Raw genomic sequence first — 23,488 nt, 5'->3', positions numbered from 1 at the left:
TTAATTTTTTTTTTCAATTGGTCATGAGTATGATAGCGCCCTCAAGATATTTCACATACTGTAAAATAAAATAGAATTTATTAAAAAAAAATATTACTGGCATGACTGCATATTCCTAAAATATTCACAAACGATTTGTTTTCTTTTCAGCGTTTGAACTCTGCCATTATTTACGACCGAGACTATGGTTACAATTTCTTTGGTTTCAAAACTCTAGAAAGATCGTATCTTTTAAAGCTAGATGGAAAAGGTGAGTGGGTTTGTGGCTTTAGAAATGATGGGAATAAACACTATACAGTTGAACCCCTATTACAGGGTTACCTCTAAGACCCAACAAAGTGCCCTTTAATATGGGTTGCCTTTCATGTTAATTGTCCCTCATTTGTTTCATAAGAAAGTTTCCCCTAAATGTTGTTCTACTGGTAGGTTTACATACTATTTGAGTGTTATTATATCTTATTGGTTTGAGCCTCCAAGCAAACACACTTGTTGGACAACTTGTTTAGTTTACCATTTACAAGTGTAAAGTAGATAATTTAACTCATAACATGTCTTGTACATTGCAGTTGCTGAACGTCCACAGCACATGTTGATGAGAGTGGCTGTTGGCATTCATCATAAAGACATTGATGCTGCTATAGAGGTACGGATGGTTTGAGGGCGACATTTTGCACTCTTAGTCTTACCAAAACATTTGTCTTGAATAAACCTTTAAAAGAGTGTTAAGCTCTGTCTATCAAATTAGTTTGACAAAAAAGTGTGATGTGCCCAAATATGACAGTGATATACCCTAATATGGTAATGATATGACATCAACATGTCCATACATAGGTACATTTTCTGTTTTATTATGCACTGTTTTGATGCAAGTTCGAAATTGATACAGTTTTTTTTTTTAATTATTAAAATTTATTGTTCATGTTATCAAATACAAGATGTTATCATACAGTAATTATAACTTCATCTCTTTTTCTTAGACGTACAACCTTATGTCAGAAAAATGGTTCACACATGCCTCCCCAACACTTTTCAACGCTGGTACAAACCGCCCTCAACTGTCAAGGTAAATTTAAACTGATGAAACAAATCATTTTACTGGTACTTTAAAACAAAATATTTTTTTACCCACGGGACTATGCTGTACGGCAAGAATGAGAAAAAGTTGTCCTAACCAGAATTCAGTATGATTTTAGATGCCTTGCTTTCAAACCATGTTTGGATAAGATTTTATAAATTAAATTTAATTAAAAGTAAATTGCACAAAAGATATACACATAAAAGTGTCTAAACATAACTAGATTTATATTGTTTGAAGGTTTGTATGGCGAAATCAAATGTTGATATAAAGTTTGCGGTAAACCACATATATTAGTTATGAAAAGAACTGTTTCTCGATGTTTCGATCAATATGCTTTGAGGACCTGAGGATGATCACAGCATATTGATCGAAATGTCGAGAAACTCAACAGTTCTTTTCAGAACTGATCTACATGGTGTACTGCAAACTTTATATCAACTTAACTAGATTTTAATATTATTTTTTTAGTTGCTTCCTTCTCACGATGTCAGATGATAGCATTGATGGTATATACGACACCTTGAGACAATGTGCTTTGATTTCTAAGACTGCTGGTGGCATTGGCGTTAATGTTCATTGTATCCGTGCAGCTGGGAGCTACATTGCAGGGGTAAGTAGCTTTTACTTGTACCTCTTTCACACCACCTTAAAAATGGCAAAGGATCCACATACCGGGGTGTCAACACCACTGTTTTTGTTTGTTTTGCGCCCCGGTATTCCCATGTTTTACTAGACGATGTGTAAGGGCTATTAGAAGCATATAATTCAAATAAGCATTATTTTAGTGATTTACTGTATGTATAGGAATAAAATATATTTTTTAAATATGACAAACTGTTTTATCCATGATTTATTTTCCACTTTTTACAGACAAATGGCCAATCAAATGGATTAGTGCCAATGTTAAGGGTATACAACAACACAGCGCGATATGTAGATCAAGGTGGTAACAAGGTATATAATAGTAATCTTATATAGTCCACTCATCAACAATCGATCTAATACTATACTAAGTATAAAATGTTTTGTAAAAGTCGCACTCAATTTACCAAATCTATTTTCTTTGTGTCCGAGTGAACACCAATTGGCTACTTCACCAACACAGGGCCTGTTTTTACAGTTGTATAAACATAGCAGCATATCTTTAACTCTTGTGAATTTTTCTTTTTGCAGCGACCTGGTGCCTTCGCAATTTATTTAGAGCCATGGCACGCTGACATTTTTGACTTCCTGGATCTAAAGAAGAACACTGGTGCTGAAGAAAACCGTGCAAGAGATCTCTTCTACGGTCTCTGGATTCCAGATCTGTTTATGAAACGTGTTGAGAGTGATGGTGACTGGTCACTCATGTGTCCTCATGAATGCCCTGGACTGGAGGATAAGTGGGGTCAAGAATTTGAGGACCTGTATCTTAAGTATGTCAATTTCTTGTTCTTAGTGCAGTCAACTCTCCCAATACCAGACAGTTCGTACAAATACCAGGCTCCCTAACTGGAAACTCTTCTAAATCTAGACTCCATAACTGGAAACACTGCTTCAGTGTCCCTAACTGGAGTCTCTTCCAATAACCAGAATTCCAGGTCCTAACTGGCAACTCTTTCAAATCCAGACTCCATAACTGGAAACTCTGCTAAGTTCAGTGTCCTTAACTGGAAACTCTTCCAAATCCAGACTCCATAACTGGAAACTCTGCTAAGTTCAGTGTCCTTAACTGGCAACTCTTCCAAATCCAGACTCCATAACTGGAAACTCTGCTAAGTTCAGTGTCCCTAACTGGCAACTCTTCCAAATCCAGACTCCATAACTGGAAACTCTGCTAAGTTCAGTGTCCCTAACTGGCAACTCTTCCAAATCCAGACTCCATAACTGGAAACTCTGCTAAGTTCAGTGTCCTTAACTGGCAACTCTTCCAAATCCAGACTCCATAACTGGAAGCTCTGCTAAGTTCAGTGTCCCTAACTGGCAACTCTTCCAAATCCAGACTCCATAACTGGAAGTTCTAAGTTCAGTGTCCCTAACTGGAAACTTTTTCTACTATTGAATTGCATTTATAACACTTTTGAGAGATTCCACTACCATTCTTTGCAAGTGTCCATCTCAGCACGTTAACATGGCCATGCAAATCAAATTTTAACTGAAGTAAAAACCGTAATGATGTTTTTAGAAAGTATTTTAGCAAAACAAATATTAATAAATATTTCTAATGTAGATACGAAAAAGAAGGCCGTGCAAGAAGAAGTGTGAAAGCCCAGCAAGTTTGGTATGCAATCATAGAGGCACAGACTGAAACAGGCACGCCATACATGCTGTATAAAGACAGTTGTAATAGAAAGAGCAATCAACAGAACTTAGGCACTATTAAATGTAGTAATCTGTGTACAGAAATCGTAGAATACTCTAGCCCAGATGAGGTAGGTACAATTTTAATCTTGATGTTTGTATTTTTTAAAGGAATTTGTTACAACAAACCTTCATCGTTCGGAGAACTAACAAACGTCGACTCACATTTAGCAATCAAATTTCTATAAAGATCCCTAACTTGGCCTAAAATGTGTCACGCAGCGAGTCCCCAGAGGCAATTATATTCATTGTGCTAAGTCAAATTTCCCAAAACCGGAAATCCCAAGCTGGCCCAAGATATCTTATTTTGGCTTGAACATCTGTGTTTAAAAATACATAGATGTATAACGTAGTAAATGGGAAACAAATAACAAATAAAAAATCTGAAATAATAATAAAATGATGTTGTTTACATATTTAGGTGGCTGTTTGCAATTTAGCTTCCATCGCTCTTCCAAGATTTGTAAACAATGATAGAACATTTGACTTTAAAAAACTTGCTGATGTTACCAAAGTGATAACTAGAAATTTAAACAAGATTATTGAAGTAAACTACTATCCCGTTCCTGAGGTAAGTTAGTTAAAAACATATGGCCCAATTGTACTCTTTCAATGGTTCACACTAAATATGAATTTTATTTGTTGATTATCCATCAAATGTGCATTGTGTATTGATAATCAATAAATATTGATTGTTGTATTGGTGGATTATCAAAAATATTGTATTTGATTATTAAAAGAGAGTTAAATAGCGGTTAAGGCAGTGGCTCCATTTACCGTACCTAACAACATTGGATAAGGACTATAAACCGTGTGCACTTTAAAAGAACCCAGTTCATCATTCAAAACGAATAGGGGGTTACCCTGGTAAAAACTGGTTCACAAATAGCCCCTGTATCCGGCGGATTTCCACCTATCTAATAGGACAGTGATTAATTTACTATTGGTAATCAAGACAAAAAATGTGTTGTATTGAGTATCAAAAATGTATTGATTGATTATCCAAAATATTGTATTAAGTATCAAAATGTATTGATTGAATATATATCAAACTGGTACTGTATTGCTTATCCAAAATGTATTTTATTTATGTATGATTATTATTAATTTTATAAACTTAGGCAAGGAAGAGTAATATGCGACATCGTCCAATTGGCATCGGTGTTCAGGGTTTAGCGGATGCGTTTATCCTGATGCGCTTTCCATTTGAGAGTGAAGAAGCACAAAACCTCAACATCCAAATCTTTGAAACAATCTACCATGCAAGTCTAGAAGCTAGCTGTGAGATCGCTAAGGAGCTTGGACCTTACGAGACCTATGAAGGTTCACCTGTTAGTAAAGGGGTAAGATTATCATTGGTTTTATACTTTTATACAAATTTTAATATTGAGAAAATGTAAATATCTTTGTAATTCAGCTAAGGCTGGATAATATTGAGGATGATATTGAAATAAATGAAATGAAAGATTGTTTTGTTTCTGTAAAATAATTCTGTAAAGAACAGGCGCGAAAAAAAAAAAAAAAAAACCTTTTTTATCCACTAGCAAAGGTTTGCTAGTTTTCACAAATTCTAACTTGCCAGATTAGCTACCCAAGTAGCAATCAGAAGACAGACGTGTTTTTAAAAATTAACTGTAAAATAATGCAGTATGTGCTAGACTAAAAAGTAACTATTAAAAATAAATTACAACCAGTTTTAAAACTGTCAACTAGCAATATGAATATATAACTAGCGGATTGCTTAATTGTGTAATGCAATTTCGTCACAGAAAAAAACACTAGTCGGTTTCTCCAATCACCACGATACAACCAAACTACTGCATTTTGAAAGAAAAAGAAAATTGTATTTTTATTGTAATGAACATATAGATGCCAGTTTCCTCATCTTAATCATTCACACGTTTGTATAATCAGGTCCTTCAATATGACATGTGGGGTGTAACACCAACCGACCTTTGTGATTGGAAGACGCTTAAAGAAGATATTGCAAAATACGGTGTAAGAAACAGTCTACTGCTAGCGCCGATGCCGACCGCATCCACTGCACAAATATTGGGAAACAACGAATCCATTGAGCCTTACACAACTAACATCTACACTCGAAGGGTGCTTTCGGGTGAATTTCAGGTATGTTGAAATTTCGGTCTCTATTGATGGTTATATAAACTGCAACGATAATACAACACAGCTAGAAATGGGGAAATGTGTTGCGCCAAGTAGAGTTGTGGCTTGGTGGTTATGATGCTTGGCTACCAATCCAAGGGTCCTGGGTTCAAATCCAGTCATATATCAGGATTTTTTCTAATGACAAAATTACAACTCCACTCCCAAAGACTTGTAATAAGACTGTTTATGTAGAGCATCTTGTGTATATGTTTGTCTTGTGAACCTCTGAGGGTCCCTAATGATCAGCAATTGCTGGATGGATCACCCTCATTAAATATGGTCAACAACAAAAATAGTCCATATGCTATACAGTCAACTCAACTAATACAAGACTCTCTGAAAACCGGAAACTCTCCCAATACCAGACTTTTCTTGAAGTCCAAAAAGGTCACAAATTCATTTTTACCATTAGAAACGCATTCCAAATACCAGACCTTCCAGAAAACCAGTCTTTTTGGGCCAGCCCATTGGTGTCTGGTATTGGGAGAGTTTACTGTATATAACTGAGTATATAGTCCCAAAGAGATTATGATTAGGTGGTGGTACTGTACTTGGGTTACAAATAGTGTTGTGTCTGAATTGAACCTAAATTAAGCCCGGGGGAGATTATACTCGCATGGGATTATACTCTGCCATGGTACATAAGTTACAGCTGAATCTATTATAACCACAACAGATTGTCTGACATTCAACTGGTATTGTCTAGTCATATAATTAAGTACAAAATTGTAAAATATGATAAACGGAAGAGGTAACTTTACCTAAACCCGAGCGGTAATTGTGTTCACTGATTGATATTCGATTCTTGACTCAACAATAGTGAGTCGTTTTGTGGGTTACGCTGCCGCGTCAACTTGGCACATGATTGTACTATAATCCTGAGAGATTGTCTAGATGTCCGGGTAAAACATAAAAGTCTGTTTTGTTTATACTTGGGATTTCCTGTCTTTATCTTTATTGTTTGTTGGCAAGATTTTTTATATGTTTAAACACTATCAAACTAGTTTGACAAAAAAGTGATGTGCACAAATATGGTAGTGATATGACATAAAGTTTGGTAGTGTAGACAGAGCCTTACTGAAGTATATTCTATAATTTCTATTGATTTGACTGTGTGAATGTATGCTTAAACATACAGTATTCCATTCACACATTCATTAATCACATTCGTAGATCCATGATCTATTAGGGATACAACCACATCCCCTGAATCCGCTCCAGGTTTGGAATCGAAAGTCGTCTGCTAGGGTTTTCTAGGTTATAATGCGACCATGATTTGTCACCTATCCAATTACAGTCTTAGAAGGAAGAACGAACGTTTCTAAGAACAAATGTTTCTGTTACTGTACCAGCCTTGCAATTTAAAACCTTTAAGCCTGATAACATGTCTAGCTCTGTCACAGCACTCTGCCCCTGTTTTGTCACCTACCCAATTAACCCCAAGGCATTCTTTATGATGTTAAATTGTTATTTTTGACAATTCATGTCTTTGCTTAAATTAAAAATTAATTACAATAACCTTGCTTGTTAATTTTAGATTGTGAATCAGCATTTGTTAAAGGACCTTACTGAAAAGGGCTTCTGGAGTGACGCAATGAAGAACCGACTGATTGAGTCTGGCGGTTCTGTACAGGTAAGAATTTATACAGGAATTCAAGTAATTTGTCCATTAAGTTGTCACTTTCTCAACTGTCTTGTTGATTTCTTAAATCTTCATTACTCATTTTGTGGATGTAGCTAGAGACGTCAAGGGATGTCGTCACGTAAAAGGTGGGTGGAGAAAAAATTTACAAAGTTAAATTTTTTATTCATCTGGACATAAGAAATTGCATTGAGCTTGTACATACTATACAAATATATAACCATTCAAAAGTCATCATACAAATTAATTATATCATAAAAATGTCAATTTTGTTATGCAGAGGTTATTTAGAATGGGTGCAGGGTTGAAATTAGGCTAAGTGGGAAGACTAGATGGAAGACCTTGAAGGTGGGTGGTATCGCCCACCTTCAAAATCTTTCACCTCTTCCCAGCACATAAATTACACGAGCCATGTCATTTATACTTTACTACTAGTTTAGTGGGTGCATCCATTCACTATACTAAATAAATGAATAAACAACAAGAATCGATATACTGTTCAAGCTATTAAAATTATCAGAAAATATGGAGACTTTAGAGGATGTTACCTGTACTTATTTTTGATATAATAGAACCCCTTGGGACACCTGTTTAGGGTACACCCCTATTAAGGGAGACTAAGGTGTCCCCTTAGTGGAGTAATAAACTGTTATATAAATAACTCAATTTTTAAGATGTGTGTGCTTAAAACCTGACCTTTGCTTTGAAATAGATATAGCATCGTCAGTTTTCGTCAAGTTTACATTTTTCTTAACTCTTTGTATCACAGGAAGACTTAATATTCTATTCATTACGAGTGGGCAAAAAATTTGTCATCGACTTAATTTAGGAAGAAAAACAGTGACAAATAGATGACATCACTCTCCTCATTTTTTAAAACTTTTCCCAATTTAGATTTAATTTACTTGTTCTCGCAAATTACTATCTTCCTGTTTTTCAAATAACATACAAATGTTGAGTGTGTCATTCGAGTTACATTAAAACCTGTAGATTATGGGGGTCATCAGCCTGGTGTTTACGCAAATTCTGATGCGTACCAGACAGAATATTATTCATAACGTCCAATCGCATTTTATCCTCATTAGCGAGCTTTAGGGACGGTGGATAAAGAAGACGTTCATTGTACAGACCGTTCATTGTACAGACCGTTCATTGTACAGACCGTTCATTGTACAGCCTAGAAAATACATTTTTGAATTCTTCATAAAAGTCCAGACCTAATTATTGTTGTGATAGTTGACGTATACGTACGGAAGTTGTTGCTTAGATTGTCAGTAAAACAATCATTTTTATTTGCCTTGTTAGCGTAAAGTTTACATAACTCTTCTAAGCGTAGAAGAAAAGGAGTGTTAATGTTGACATTTTAAAAAAAAGCTTTCTTTTGATTTATTTAATTGTGACACAGCTGGTAGCGTTGCAGTATATTGCCACTTGACATCACAGTGTGTTCACTCCTACTTTTTGCCATCATTTTTTTTTTTGCCCAGGCATTAGTTTTGTCCTTTTAGTCGTTAGTTGTCGTTTATGCCCGCTGGTTGTAGTTTCTTTATTAGGATAGGAGGCGCCAAAGTCCTGAGTTAGTCGAGTCTCAACTGAACTGAGTTATTGCTCATTAATCCACGATTCTTATTGAGTACAATACAGTATCTTATTTCATGCTGTATAAAGTAGGTCTCAGCTCTTAGGGAAGCAGATTGGATGAGTTGCTAATCTCTAGGCATTTATTTGATTTTGTTGAGCCACTCCCAAAGACTGTAATAAGACTGTGGTTTTGTACAAGCAACTTGTGTATGTCCTGTTAACAGGATTACAGTACCAGACGAGTGAGTGGCCTAGCAGTTAAGACAGTGGAACCGTAATGACAAAGCCATAACATCGGCAAGGGTTCGAGGCTCACTCGCTTCATGGTTCTGGTGGTAGAACAAGTCTTCTCGGATAAGGACTATAAACCGTAGGTCCAGTGTACACATCTAGCTCATATGTACTTTAAAGAACCTAGTACATCTTTCTAGACGAATAGGAGGTTACCCCGGTGTACTAGTAAAGCCACTGATCATAACCCAGTATAAATAAATTAATAAAAAAAGAAAAAAAGTCCTCTGTGAGTAAATTCACCTGAGATTAATTAAGAATAAAAAAATAAAATCCTTAACATTTTCCAAATATACAGTACAGTATTCTAACAATTTGTGGTAATAGTCAACTAAAAGTCCACATTTGTTTCATAAATAACATTTTATAATTAGATATTTTAATGGTTTTGAAATAGATTTGTTGCTATATTTATAGAATATTGTGTGTATTATTAGATGGACTTAAAGATTTATCGCAGATTTATATTTTGGTACTAATTATTTATATTAACTAATAATTGCAAGGATTAGATTAAAGCACAGCATGATTATCACTAGTGAACTAACGGAAGAAAGCAGGTAGTTGATGAGATGAGCTAACACTAACCCATCTATTGCATTATACTGTATACATACAAGGGCATATCAATTTAGAACTCGCTACATGACCACTAATTACACTGCAATCTAGAACCACTTGTATAATATGTGGCTTTGTTAATGTTAACCTAGTAAGCTCGCACTTTGGCTTCATTCCTTGTATGGTAATTACCAAGAGCACACTGATTTATTTATAGATGCAAATGTCTATTATTATTATTATAAGCTATTAATATAAGATAAGCGTATTAATGATTGATTTTTAGTAAATTTTATAATTGTATTTCAATTTTTCAGATTAAATTATTTACTTACAAACTATATTTGGCATAATGTGGTAATGGATGTATGATAAAAATAGTCTCCGAGAAATTAAAGTTTTGGAGGCTAAAGATTTTAAATCATTATGATAGTATTATATTATAGTATTATTCAAACCATGCTTATTGTTTTTTGGGCTAATTGAGTGTTTTTTCCCAGTTATTACCTCAGCAGTTAAATTAACATGCAAAACTCGCAAGTACAGTACACTTAAAATCCAAACCTGTATTCACCCATTTAGCTATTACATTATATATAGTTATGGATATAACCCTGTTATGTTGTAGTTTATAGACAAGATCCCTTTATCAAATTGAATTGCTATCATATTTGCTATTATATATAGTTATGGCTATATCCCTATAATGTTGTAGTTTCTAGACTAGATCCCTTTATCAAATTAAATTGCTATCATATTTGCTATTATATATAGTTATGGCTATATCCCTATAATGTTGTAGTTTCTAGACTAGATCCCTTGAAGTAGAATTGCTATCAATCACACATTTGCTTTTGATATCAAGGTCCTTTATTTTGTTTTGCTTGACATTTTCCTGAAGCATTGGGTATAACCAAGTGCCTGGAAATCATGTCACTCCCAATAGGCTGTTTTGCCTGGCTGGTTGCCATTCATTGATTTTAACCAGTTTAGGTTAAAACTCCGAAATAAATTGTTGTTGTTTCAACATGAATAGTTTTTAAGTTTTAATTTGAATTATCATTCAATTTAAAAACTAAATTAACTGAAAAATTGTAGAATTAAAATGCATGTTGAAATCTAAAAATAATGATTTTCACATTTGGAGGAAAAACAACTTCATGTCACAACATTTTGACTTGACTTCTATTGCAAATCATGCGAATTTCCTGGTTTTTAACGTCTCGCTAAGTTTTGATGCCGAAGGCTACGTGAGGACGCACCTTGTTTTGATCGGGAGCGATCCAAATGAAATCATGTCAGGTCAGTTTGCCTGTTTGCGTATTCAAATGGTTTTTTGATTTGATTGATATTGTCTGGAACCTTCAACCAACTCTTAAACTTAAGGTAAACTTTATTATTCATGCTTATAACCTGAGATATGAAATTTGGCTTGTTGACAGTGACACATTAAATCATCATGATTTACTACAATACAATACAGAAAAATTGCAGAGTATCGAAAAACAAGCAATTTGCTAATAGATTTTTCATATTAACTAGTTGAAAATTTCAAAACTAGCTTGTTTGTTAACAATTTGATTAAAAAAATTTTTTTAATAGTTATTTTTTAATCTTGCAAAGGGTACTTAAACTGTAAATTTCTGTAATAAAGTTTTGTAGAATTATTTAATTTAAAAAAAACGAAACCCCTTGCTAGTTGGGTTATTCATTTTGCTACAGTACTTTAGCAAAGGATTGATAGTGGTAGATAAAAATGTACATCTCTAGTGCTACTGAAATGTTTAAAATGAATATATTGCACAAAGTAGTATAAACAGATAGGTATAATTATTTTTTTTTGTAATACTAAGCTACTATTTGAAGGCTCTTGAAGACGATCAAAGAAAATTCATTGAAACATCGAGAAACTGTTCAACTATATACATGTGGTGTACCGCAAACTTTATATCAACATTTGCAATGCAAACCTTCAAACACTATATAATAATATAATATTTATTTGTAAAAGTTATTGCAGTAAAACATGTAGTTACTGCAGTAGAATTATTTTGGCATATGGTCCCTAAACTAAAATTAAAGGCAATTAGTGGAATAATTGTAATATCCTATTGTAGATTTTTGAAGGACATTTTATATTAGACACTTGCTAATTATCCTGTCAATAAGTACTTTTCAAATCCTCGAAAGAGAATGACTGGGTGTGACTGTCAATTTCTTTTTATAGAATAATTGTAAATAATTTTTATTTGGTAGTACAGTCAACTTTCCCAACACCATCTGGCTTGCCTAATACTGTATATCTGGTTTTCCAGAAATTCTGATATTCTCATTTTAATGGAAAACAAAAATATTGTGGACCTCGGGAAAAGTCTGATTTTGGGAGAGTTAAGCTCTATCTACACTATCAAACTAGTTTGTGTGAAAAGTGTGATGCCCAAATATGGTAATGATATGCTCAAATATGGCAGTGATATGACATCATCATGTCCATATATGGGAACATCACATAAAGTTTAGACAGAGCTTTATAGAGGGTATTACAGTAAGATACAGAAGTAGATTCACTCAATACTGAAGATTTTATCATCAATAAAGTAGAGCGACGTGCAATATATCTTGTAAGAATTGGCCAATGAGTTTGTTGAAATTACCCAGCTTTATAACACTTAACACATACTGCGCACATTACAAGGCACTACCTAACCAACATGAATTGAGTTCTTCCATGATGTTACTGCCTGGTATCAAAAACAATATTAATACTAACTTATTTTGACATGCAATTCACCACCATGACTGCAACACAAACACATTTATAATTCAATTCAATAAACATCTACTAATTCTTTTCTCCCAAGTGGGTTCTCTGCGGATTTTATCAGATTTTTGATGGACTACACTCTGTGAATCATGTATTTTGCTGCTCTGTTCCGTTTGTGTTGATTGATGAATTCCGATGCATACATTTTTAGATTATATTTGTCGTTATTTTTTGTTTTTTTGATATAAAAATATATATCAAGCAAATGTGCCTTTTGCAAACTAGAGACCAGAAATGATGGTAAACCTAACTAGCCTAGCTTTGGTGGAAAAAAGAACCTCCTATAAAATTCTTATGTTTTTAGTTTTAATTTATTTGTGTTTTTTTTTCCTCAGTAAAGCAGTTACTGTATCTACCCATGTGGCATATGTCCAGTATCATAGGATAATGTTTTTGTATGATATGATACAGCCATCCCATATGATGCATATGTGCCAGCGTATCACAGAATTTGCCTATGAAACTGTACAAATTATAGATATATTAACAAGAATTGGCTACTATAATGTTATTTTTTAATCAATATTTTTTTTTATGTTTAGTCCCTAGATGAGGTTCCAGATGATTTGAAGAAACTGTACAAAACAGTATGGGAGATATCCCAGAAGACCATTCTCAAAATGGCTGCTGATCGAGGAGCATACATCGATCAGAGCCAGTCACTAAATGTACATATAGCTGAGCCTAACTATGGCAAAATGAGTAGTATGCATTTCTATGCATGGAAATCGGTAAGTTGTATACAATTTAAACATTTGCTTTACGGTAGGTTCAATATTTTTATTCAATTTACATTAACAATCTTTTAAAATTATCAAAAGAATTCTCATTAGTGTTTTTGACACAATAAGTATTCATAATAGCACTCCTAAGGGGCCCTCCAACGCTGGGTAGTTGGGGATACTCATGCTCTGGAGCCCTTAAGCTCTGGGACCTGGGTTAAACCAGTGAGTGCTCATAGTTGGAATCATACATTTAAACCACCAACTTTGAAATTCAACAACAGCTGGTCATACTGCAAAGTAATGCCCCTTTCACATGTGTGCACACCATACAAACACTGGTGTTGACGCACCAGTGTGTAAACTCTGAAGTTTTGCAAGGGTACAAAGTTGTATACAGTATAATACTTGTTTGTGTTTTGAAAAAAAAAAGCAAAATCATTCATGGTGATCATGATTTGTGGAAAAATATTATATAATAAATATATAAATTGTTTTTATGACACCCCGGTTATTGAGGCCTTTCTTGCTTCAAGTGAAGGCCCTTAAGCACATCAAAACATCTCATCGTTGTCTGGTCACCATGTTAACTTTTTATCTAAAGGCTGTGTAATTCAATTTCCTGAGCTGTTTTCCAGGGACCATGTTTTTATATCCTCTAGTCCAAAATATGTTTTTTATCGTAAACTTAAAACACGACTGAAAAAGGAAATCTAATATTGTTGAGAGGTCAATCAGGGTTTTGGTAACCAATTGCTTTATTTACTTTTAATTGTTTTTGAATTGTAGACTATATGACAATTACTAATGGACTATTTTTGGTTGTTTTCTTGGCAAGCGTTTGTGTGTGTACTGCAATTAACCCAATGTTATCAGTACTTTTTTCAATAGTGTGAAAGAATGTCTATTTCGAAAATAGCCAAATATTTATGTTGTACAATAATATTTTTGTCAATGATAGTGTGAATGAAGGTCTATTTTTAGTACCTATGCACACTTCATTTGAAATTGTAAACACAATTGCAACTGTATGTGGCAATTACTAATGATCTGTTTTGATTGTTTTCTATTGGTGTTTGTGTTTGTGTGTGAACTGCAATTAGCCAACTTGTCAATATTTTGTCAATATTGTGAAAGAAGGTCTATTTTTAAAATAGTAGAATATATAGTCAAGTCAAGTATCATTTATTGTCATTTGTTTTAAGAAAAAAACATAGAAATTCTGTTGGCGGAGCACAATATCCAACGTACACAACACAAACTCAAAACAAAAAAAAACATTATTTATTATTTATACATATACTATTCTGTATTCCTTTATTCATGGTCAAACACAGTAAAATATAGTACATGATTTGAAATTATTTTTGTTCAAAGTTAAAAATTCACAATAAAATATAAAATTAGTTAAAAAGGTTTAAATTTGTTTAAAAAAACCGATAAAACACATTGTTTAAAATACAGATAAAATACATCGTATTTGCACTTCATTTAAAATTGTAAACAAAATGCAAATCCTCCCTATTTAGAAATATGTATTTTTCAACTCTTAATTATTTAATAATGTTCAAGTGTTTTTTATCCTGTTTTGAAGCATATTAACTCCTAATGTAATTTCTTATTTTGTTTTACCCATATTCACTTATAACAACATAAGTTGTTTATTTCTAAATTTTCAATAATAGACATTAGGCATTTTGTCTGAACCTTGTTAGTTCACTAAAGTTGTCTGTAATTTTCATAAAAATCATCAAGTTGACTCCATAAAGCTCTGTCTACACTATGATGTCATATCACTACCATATTTAGGTACATTACGCTTTTTTTGCCAAACTAGTTTGATAGTGTAGACAGAGCTTTACTGTAACTCTCTATTTTGTTCTCATTTATGTTAAATACAAATTGCTGTAGTCAGTTTGATATAAAGTTTGCAGTACACGTTTAAAAATTATAGTAGCTTTTCTTAAGCTCTGTCTACACTATCAAGCTAGTTTGACAAAAAAAGTGTGATGTGCCCAAATATGGTAGTGGTATGTTTAAATATGGTAGTGATATGACATCATCATGTCCATATATGGGCATATCACAGTTTTTTTGTCACATAAAGATTGATAATGAGAGTGTAGACAGAGCTTTATATGCCAACTTCAGTGTTTCGCACATCCCGCTTTCTGGTCCTAAGTTGTGTAATGTGTCATTTAAAACACAAAGGAAATCTTTATAACTTTCATTTCATATTGATAAACATCCCTTGTTTAAATTCAGTTACTTGTTGCCAGTTAATCGAACTCGTACACATTAGTACAGGTTGCGAATGCGGTTAACAACAAATGTTTTAAGTTTAACAAGAGTATTGAGGAGTTAGAAATGTGGTTGAATCAGTAGTATAAAATTTGGCAAGTGTTGTATTCAACTTGTTGTTTTTGCTTTAACTTGGCAACAAGTACCGATTTTTAAATGTTCAGACACACCATTTATTTGTACTGTTAGTAGTGAACTTTACACTTTGACCTAAACATGAAATTGGGTCACACCAGTATATAAACTCTATGAACTTCACATTTAGGCCTATGTTATTAGTAATTATATTAACTAGACAATGATATTGTGATCTAGAATAGAATTGACCCATTCTAGATCAAAATATAAAGTTACAGTATACTGTAATCTACAAAGATCCATTGGAAATTTTATCTAAATCTTGTTATTTTGCTTTCAACCAATCGATCATAAAATGTGACTCCATCTGAATTAGGATGACATTATGAATGATAGCCACCATTTATCCTTAGCCAGTTTATGGAGCTTATTAAAGCCAGATTTTTTTCTGAGTTTTAAAATCTTATTCCATGAAAAAACTAAGTCAAATAAATTAGTGTTTGTCTCTTTCTTATTTCCTGTTTTATCTTGATGACAAATATCTGCATGCTGACCCATTTTTGTTAAAAAATACTAAACTTTTTAATAGAATTTGTTACGGTACTGGATGTAATACTCTAACATTAAATTTTCCGTTTCATTATTCATTTTAAATTTTAAAATTGATAATTTCTCTTCATATGCAACATCTACACCACACCGAGAGGTTACAACAAACAAAAATTCTTCAATAATAATTTAAGAAAAATTAAATATTAAACTAATATATTTAAGATTTTTAATAAAAATAAAACATTAAGATCTGAGATCAACTATTGCAAAATGTATACAGCTTTTTCCCTTTAATATTAGTATAATGTTATACTGTACCTATTTCAATATGGGCTTAATAATCCCAGGCTGGGCTTTTTCTATTATAAAGTGTTGAAAGAATATCAATGTTACTACACATAAAATCTATTTGATTTTAGTAGAGTCATGAATATTCATCTATCAATAATTTTTCATTATGATTTATTCAGTTTAAAATTTATTTCATAATCTTCAATCATTGTACTATACAAATACACTTAAAAACCCCATTGAATTGTAAAATTAAAAGAAAAGTATGCCACAGACTAAAGCTCTGTCTACACTAGATCAAACTTTATGTGGCACAAAATGTGATGTGTGCCCATATATGGACATGATGATGTCATATCACTACCATATTTGGACATATCACTACCATATGGGCATCACGCTTTTTTTTGTCAAACTAGTTTGATAGTGTAGACAGCTTAAAGTGGATTGGCTCGTAGAGATTCTCACAGTAATTGCTGTAGACACCAAAACTAAGAAGGAAAGATTTAATTAATCAATAACTACTAATTAATACAATTACAAGGTTTTACCTTTCCCCTTTTGTCACTCCCAGAGGGACGGGTCACCACTACCCACAGGAATAAACAATTACACATCAAACACTTGCAATTTGCCTAAATGTATTCATAATTAGGGATGTGAATAAGCCATGCTGCGTACTTGGTTCGTGATATGTTTTCGTGTTATTGAAGATTCTCGATCTGTCACCTAGCAGGAAGTTCGGCTGATTAAAACATCCACAACATCTTTGGTTCAAACTAGCAAAACAAATCTGCTGTCTCCGTTACATACCCATTCTAAGATCACAACAGGTTGCTATTAAATATTATGTAAATTGTTATTTTCGGTAGTAAATGAATTCCATAAGCGACCAATGTTCTGCGACATGCGTATCTTGTCAATGTTTGGGTTTGTTTTTGTAGAAAATAAATCAACTGTTTACAATAAAAGCGGAAAGATTTGTTAACGTACAATTTTCTCTGAAATTCTAAGAATTGAGTCGGCATTTTATTATTGTGTTATTTTTAAAGTGAAAGGAAAAATATTTTAAATTGAACTTGAAAATTGCAGAATCTTGATTGATTTTTTAGTCGTTGTCAAACAACACTTTAGTAAATTGATAAGTGGTAAGAAGGCATAAAAAAAACAGATTTGTTTGCCGTCATGTTTTGAATTTTAGATAGAAAGGCAGCTGGGAACATTTTTTTTTTATGTGTTTTCCTTGATAAATCGTCTTGTACAAATGACATATTATCTGTCATCGACTAAAATTCAATACTTTGTTTTCGCAAAGCAACTTGTAAGGAGTAAACAACATATTGATAATAATATTACTATCTAGTAGTAGTTTTGTGTGAATTAGCAATGATTTTTTTTAATTTCATTAGTTTCTCATACACAAACAATATTTACATATTTTTGGAAATGTTAATGAATAAGAATTAAAGGTGGACCAAAAAAGAGCAGATCTCGAAAGTTGGTCACCTAATAAAATTAACTAAAACCAAAATAAATGTCATTATACTGTAGATTTTAAAGTAATACATACAGTGTTTAACAGGGACAATGTGTAACATATCTCACAATGAATATAGTTCAGTGATAGGACTCGAACATATGACCTGAATTCTGAAATGTGAAAGTGCATCAAGAATTTAGAAAACAGGCGGAACGAAGTATCCATCTGACAGAGGACAATTGCTTTGACCTCGATTGACCTCTGCTATGCTTTCCTTATATTTGATACAATTTTCAATAATTTGTTTTATTAGGGTTTAAAGACAGGAATGTACTATCTACGAACAAGACCAGCAGCCGACCCAATCAAATTCACACTAAACAAGGAATCACTAGGCACCAAAACGAGCGAAAAATCAAAAACGGAAAATATGGCTGCTATGGCATGCTCTCTACAGAACCGTGATGATTGTCTAATGTGTGGTTCGTAAAGAAATAATGTTTGACGAGAGTAGTATTTGGGTTCGTAAAAAAAAAGAGGGGAAGAATTGACAAATTATGATTGGAAACTTTGCTGATGGACATTTGCAATGTTATTTGTCATTCACTTACTCTTATATCTAAAAATAACCACAATTTGTTATCATTTATTGAATTACTGCAAATTAATCTGGATGTGTTTGCAATTTGCATCTGTTTCAGGTCTCTGCAAAACATACTCTGTGTTTTGGATACGCGTGACCAGTTTAGTAGGTCATCGTAAAAAAATTTAATTCCTTGTTTGCGTCAAAATTAGGTAGAAAATTAGCTCCGTGCAGCGACCCCTTCTTGTGGATTAACTCAACATCAGTTATGGCGAGATTTCCTCGGAACGTAGACATCAAAATCCAAAGTTAGCTTTCCTGAAATAACAAAATTATTTTTTTTCATTTGTTTCTTTGTATACTTACGTAATATAATTTTTTCTGTAACAAACCTCAATTGCTATTATTTATTATTATTTAATATTGATAGTAATAATTGAAATGGTTATTGTTTTATTATTGTTTAAAAACCTATAATAATTCTTTTGTCATTCCATTTTGCTAATGTTGTCCAATTAGGGACCATGTCAAGATAATTTTACTGCAGTAACTCCATTTTTTACTGCAATAACTTTGTAATTCGTTTCAAAGTAGAAGCTTATGAGGCAGTCCTTAGCCACATTAAAATTCATGCTAAAGTTACTGCAGTAACTGCAGTACAATAATTATGACATGGTCCCTTATATTATTGTTTTCAACATAACACTGCCTCTTTCGGAGTGATCCAATTTTGACCGATTCACCTCTTGGGGTTTTTTTCCATAAACAACCCTTGTTGAGATGCTGCATCGAGGAGAGGGCAAGGCTTCTCGTGAGTCACTTTTTTTTACAATTACTTGCATCCGCTTGTGTCAATAGCGTTCAGGAAGTCCTCTTACGAACCTAAATACAGTAATTGTGGTATAACTCTTAGCTTAGGGTCTTGGGTACTACAGTATATCCATCATTTTTCAGTACTGTATCTCCCCATATGACAATATTTGTCCATGTCAAATTCCATAATACAGCATTATTATTTGTGTAGCATGAAAGGTTAAGGGTTAGATTATGACACAGGCTTCACATGTGATGCTGTATCATGGATGTTGACTATGGTACTGCACAATTTTAAATACATAGTGAGAAACAGTTGTACATAGTAACATTCTACTGCCAACTATGTACTGTAAAAAATTGTTAGTATATTATTATTATTATAGTAAATTAGCATTCCATTAATAAGTTAAATACCATGATGATAAAGTTTGTACATTATTTTGTATACTGTTAATCCGTAAAGGATCGTGTCAAATTTATTCTACTACAGTAACTACATTAGTTTACTCTTTAAACCGGTTTCTGCGTTTATATAACAAGCTTGTTGTTTGTTGCAGTGACTTCTTCATTGAAACTTAATAAAATCAAACATTACTGCAGTATATGTAGTTACTGCAGTAGAATGACAACTTTGCATTTATACCTGAAATCGTATTATAAATAATAAAATTGTTATCCTATTGTATATAAACATTAATTAAATCATCACGTGATTATTTATATTGGATAAACAGTATAATTTGTTGTCTGTTTATTGATTTACGTTCTTCTTGAGCTTTTGGAGTTTGACAGGCTCAGCTAACTACTCCGTTTTTCCCGTAATAGGATTAAATTCAAACAAGATTTGTTGAGATGGATAAAACTCGGCAATTCTCAGTATCGTTTATCTTTTAGTAAGTGTAATTCAAAAATTTATAAAACGATTTTTTTAGCAATAATCTAAATTACATATTTATTATATCAATACATCCGGGTTTATAGACTATAAATATAAATTTATCGAAACCAAATTGATGGAAAAAAAACGTTGATGAAAGAAAAAAACAGGGTCGATAATTTGCATTAAAAATCTCAGCTAAGCATGTCTTAGCCGCGTGCAAACGCGACTCTACAGTTCACTATGTCGGTCGGTCGGTAAACACTAACTCAAATTTAAGCACGCGACTCCAGCCATGTATATGGCCTTGTTTTTTTATAAAAAACATTGTCGTAAAAACAACCCCTTTTTATGCTTGCTTGTGGATTATTACGTTTTTAGTTGACTTTATGATCCTCAAACGGCTCTACATGTTTTTAAGCTTCGTTAAAAAAATAGTTTACGAATTTCGTTGATTTTTAAGGTTTTTCATATCTTTTTACGTTTTTCGTTGACTAACATTTGCAGTTCCATTCCAATAGAAATTTACCATAGCATTAAAACATACAGTCTTTCTCATTCGTTTTGGGAAAGTTTCCATTTAATAGGGCGGCCCCTGAATAAGAGGCGTTCCCCGAATAATGGGCCACTAAATCACATAAGCTCTGTCTACACTATCAAACTCGTTTGACAAAAAAAGTGTGATTTTCCCAAATATGGTAGTGATATGACATCATCATGTCTATATATGGGCACATCACATTTTTTTGTAACATAAAGTTTGATAATGTAGACAGAGCTTTAGGGTCCACATTCTTCAGTCACTTACTAATTGGAGTCGACAATATCTTATTTTCCATAATATTTCATGAGAGATGATTGTAATTAAATTCTCTCTTGAAATCAACGTAAGCAGACATGTATTATCACGTGATATTGATGAACCGCTTGCGTCACAGAAACTGAAGATCATGCTTAATTAACAATTATTATCTTATCTTTAGTGTAACATAACATGACAATTAATTGTCACCTATCTCGTTTAGCTTCTCTGTTTAAACTTGAAACGTAAATAAAAACACGAGAGAGCTCAAAAACAATGTTGACCACCTCTACGGTCAAGAACCTCGCGACGCGTTTGTGTACGATTGAAAGTGCGTTTATTAATTACAATATCTAGGCTAACAAACGTTTGATAGATTGTTCGCAAGTTCATTCCCAACTTAAAGTTCCATATACTGTACAGTAGGCCTAGATTTCTTCAAATGGCGCGGCGTGAATATTATTTACAATGTTGAAATCAAATCGCAATAAATAGATTTTCGACCTATATTTGCAGTAACACCCCCACGATAATAAGACACTTTCCCGTTATAAGGACGCCTCTATTTAGCAGGGGACACACCTTTCAGAGGACACTCCCGTGAGAAAGGATATTTATTAATACAGTAACACTAATTTAATTCCAAAATTTAAAGATTAAAATAATTGTTTGGTATAGCATAAGTATACCGTAATATTTTGCTGATATTAATGAGTAAAAGGACGCATCGTTTGCCATGGTCATTTAGAGTTTGGGAACTGTAAATGAAACGATAAAAACGTGTGCAAGAACAGTGGCAAAATGAAACGGTGTCGTTGTACCTAAGGTCGTCTGCCTGATGTGTATACAACAACAAACACTTCACATCATGTGTGCGACAGATACTCAGTAATAACAACAAGGCAGGTTTTCCTATTATGCCTATACGACACTCAGAGGGCAATGTCCAACGCTTCTTTTAATGTTTGCTTTGAGCGCAGTTGTATGTCCGTGTTTATGGGACTCAAACGCAATACCATTTGCTGCTTATGGCGCCCCACACGGGCCATGATATTCTGTTGTAAGTCTTGCGCGACGATAAAGGCACGTATGTCATATACGATGCACAGTTTTTTTTTTACAGTCAAATATAAAAATTGAATGATGTGGTTACATGCATGGATGGCTAAACAATGTAACGTTCAATTGTCGAAATGTCGGTCGGCGTGAATATAGAAGCATGCTTACCTATGTCTACACTATCAAACTTTATGTGACAAAAAAATGTAATGTGCCCATGGACATGACGATGTCATATCACTACCATATTTGAGCATATCACTACTATATTTGGGCACACACTTTTTTTGTCAAACTAGTTAGATACTCTACAGATCACTATGTCGGTCAGTCGGTTGGTCGGTAAACACTTAAGCACGCGACTGCAGCCATGTATATGGCCTTGTTGATTACCGATAAGCGTGCGAGTCAATAGCCCGTGTTTACACAACCACGCGTGTCTTCCTACTGGACAGTAGAATGACTAATTGAAATAGTTTTTCTCGTGTTTCACTTGTACCTTTCAATCGACAAGGTCGTTTTACAATGGGCATTGTGATTGTCACATTGGTGGACGTGCGACGAGTCGAATAATATTGTATTTCATACATGTGTATGTCGTTCGTTACCCAGCTCCGGTATTGTGAAACTCAGAAAGCTGGGATTATGTTTTACTATTTCATATATTAATTGCTCTATTCTGTATCCCTCTCCATGCCCGCACCCCGCAGGTTTCCCACCAGATCTGATCTACATTAACCTATGTACAAATTCAAGTCTACATGTGTGTCGTTCGTTACCCAGCTCCGGTATATTGTGAAACTCAGGAAGCTGGGATTATGTTGTACTATTTCATATAATGCTCTATTCTGTATCCCCTCTCCATGCCCACACCCCGCATATTTTCCCACCTGATTTGATCTACGTTAACCCATACACCACATTCGGGTGTTACGAAACCTGAGATCACGAAAGCTAAGACCCCTAAGACCTAAGATCACGAAACCCAAGACCTAAGATTACCAATAGTTCTCTTTCGCACCTGCCTTGTATTTTAACTCTAAATTTGTTAACCAACTTTATCCTGAATACCACACCTTAGAATTAGATGAAGAAGAATCAATAAAATAACAACATTCATGTGTCCATGGTTAATAACTCATACACTCTCGGTACTGCCGCCAGTACATATAAATATCTTGTTATGTTATAGCTGTAGGCCTATGCTGGTTTAGGCTAAATATGGTCTGCTTGTAAAAAAAGTGTTTTGGCGGATATTTTATCCGTTTGCCCTACATCTGACGATTGACATTAAATGCTTTTTAATGTACTTCTGTAGGCAGCTTCAAATTAAAGTTAAATTGCCGTTGACACTTACACAAAATTGACAAAATATGCGGGTGTTACGGATATTATAATGCATTGATTCATACATTGTCCATGACCGTATCTTGTTTTTCCTTCA

General features: G+C 33.6%; 1 protein-coding gene across 3 annotated transcripts in view; it reads left to right on the top strand.

Annotated features, from left to right (window-relative positions):
- LOC144843597 (ribonucleoside-diphosphate reductase large subunit-like) overlaps window positions 1-23,488 on the top strand; it is a 178,089-nt gene that overhangs the window by 2,629 nt on the left and 151,972 nt on the right. The window contains exons 5-17 of one of the 3 annotated variants that reach the window (XR_013612266.1): window positions 151-250; window positions 567-643; window positions 978-1,063; window positions 1,547-1,688; window positions 1,949-2,032; window positions 2,252-2,493; window positions 3,288-3,489; window positions 3,840-3,989; window positions 4,540-4,761; window positions 5,333-5,545; window positions 7,122-7,217; window positions 13,026-13,214; window positions 18,221-18,873. Coding sequence is in view for 2 of the 3 variants with exons in the window: in XM_078700455.1 (XP_078556581.1) it covers window positions 151-250; window positions 567-643; window positions 978-1,063; window positions 1,547-1,688; window positions 1,949-2,032; window positions 2,252-2,493; window positions 3,288-3,489; window positions 3,840-3,989; window positions 4,540-4,761; window positions 5,333-5,545; window positions 7,122-7,217; window positions 13,026-13,214; window positions 18,221-18,397 (1,980 nt within the window). In the remaining variant the exon portion in view is untranslated. Of the gene's footprint in view, window positions 1-150; window positions 251-566; window positions 644-977; window positions 1,064-1,546; window positions 1,689-1,948; window positions 2,033-2,251; window positions 2,494-3,287; window positions 3,490-3,839; window positions 3,990-4,539; window positions 4,762-5,332; window positions 5,546-7,121; window positions 7,218-8,779; window positions 9,017-13,025; window positions 13,215-18,220; window positions 20,027-23,488 lie in introns of those variants that run through there. The other 2 variants (XM_078700455.1, XM_078700456.1) reach the window with 2 other exon arrangements.

This window comes from Antedon bifida, chromosome 5 (assembly GCF_963402885.1).
Source record: "Antedon bifida chromosome 5, ecAntBifi1.1, whole genome shotgun sequence".
Classification (NCBI taxonomy): Eukaryota; Metazoa; Echinodermata; class Crinoidea; order Comatulida; family Antedonidae; genus Antedon; species Antedon bifida.
The sequence above is the reverse complement of the archived record's forward strand: the minus strand, read 5'-3'. Positions and strand labels throughout refer to the sequence as shown.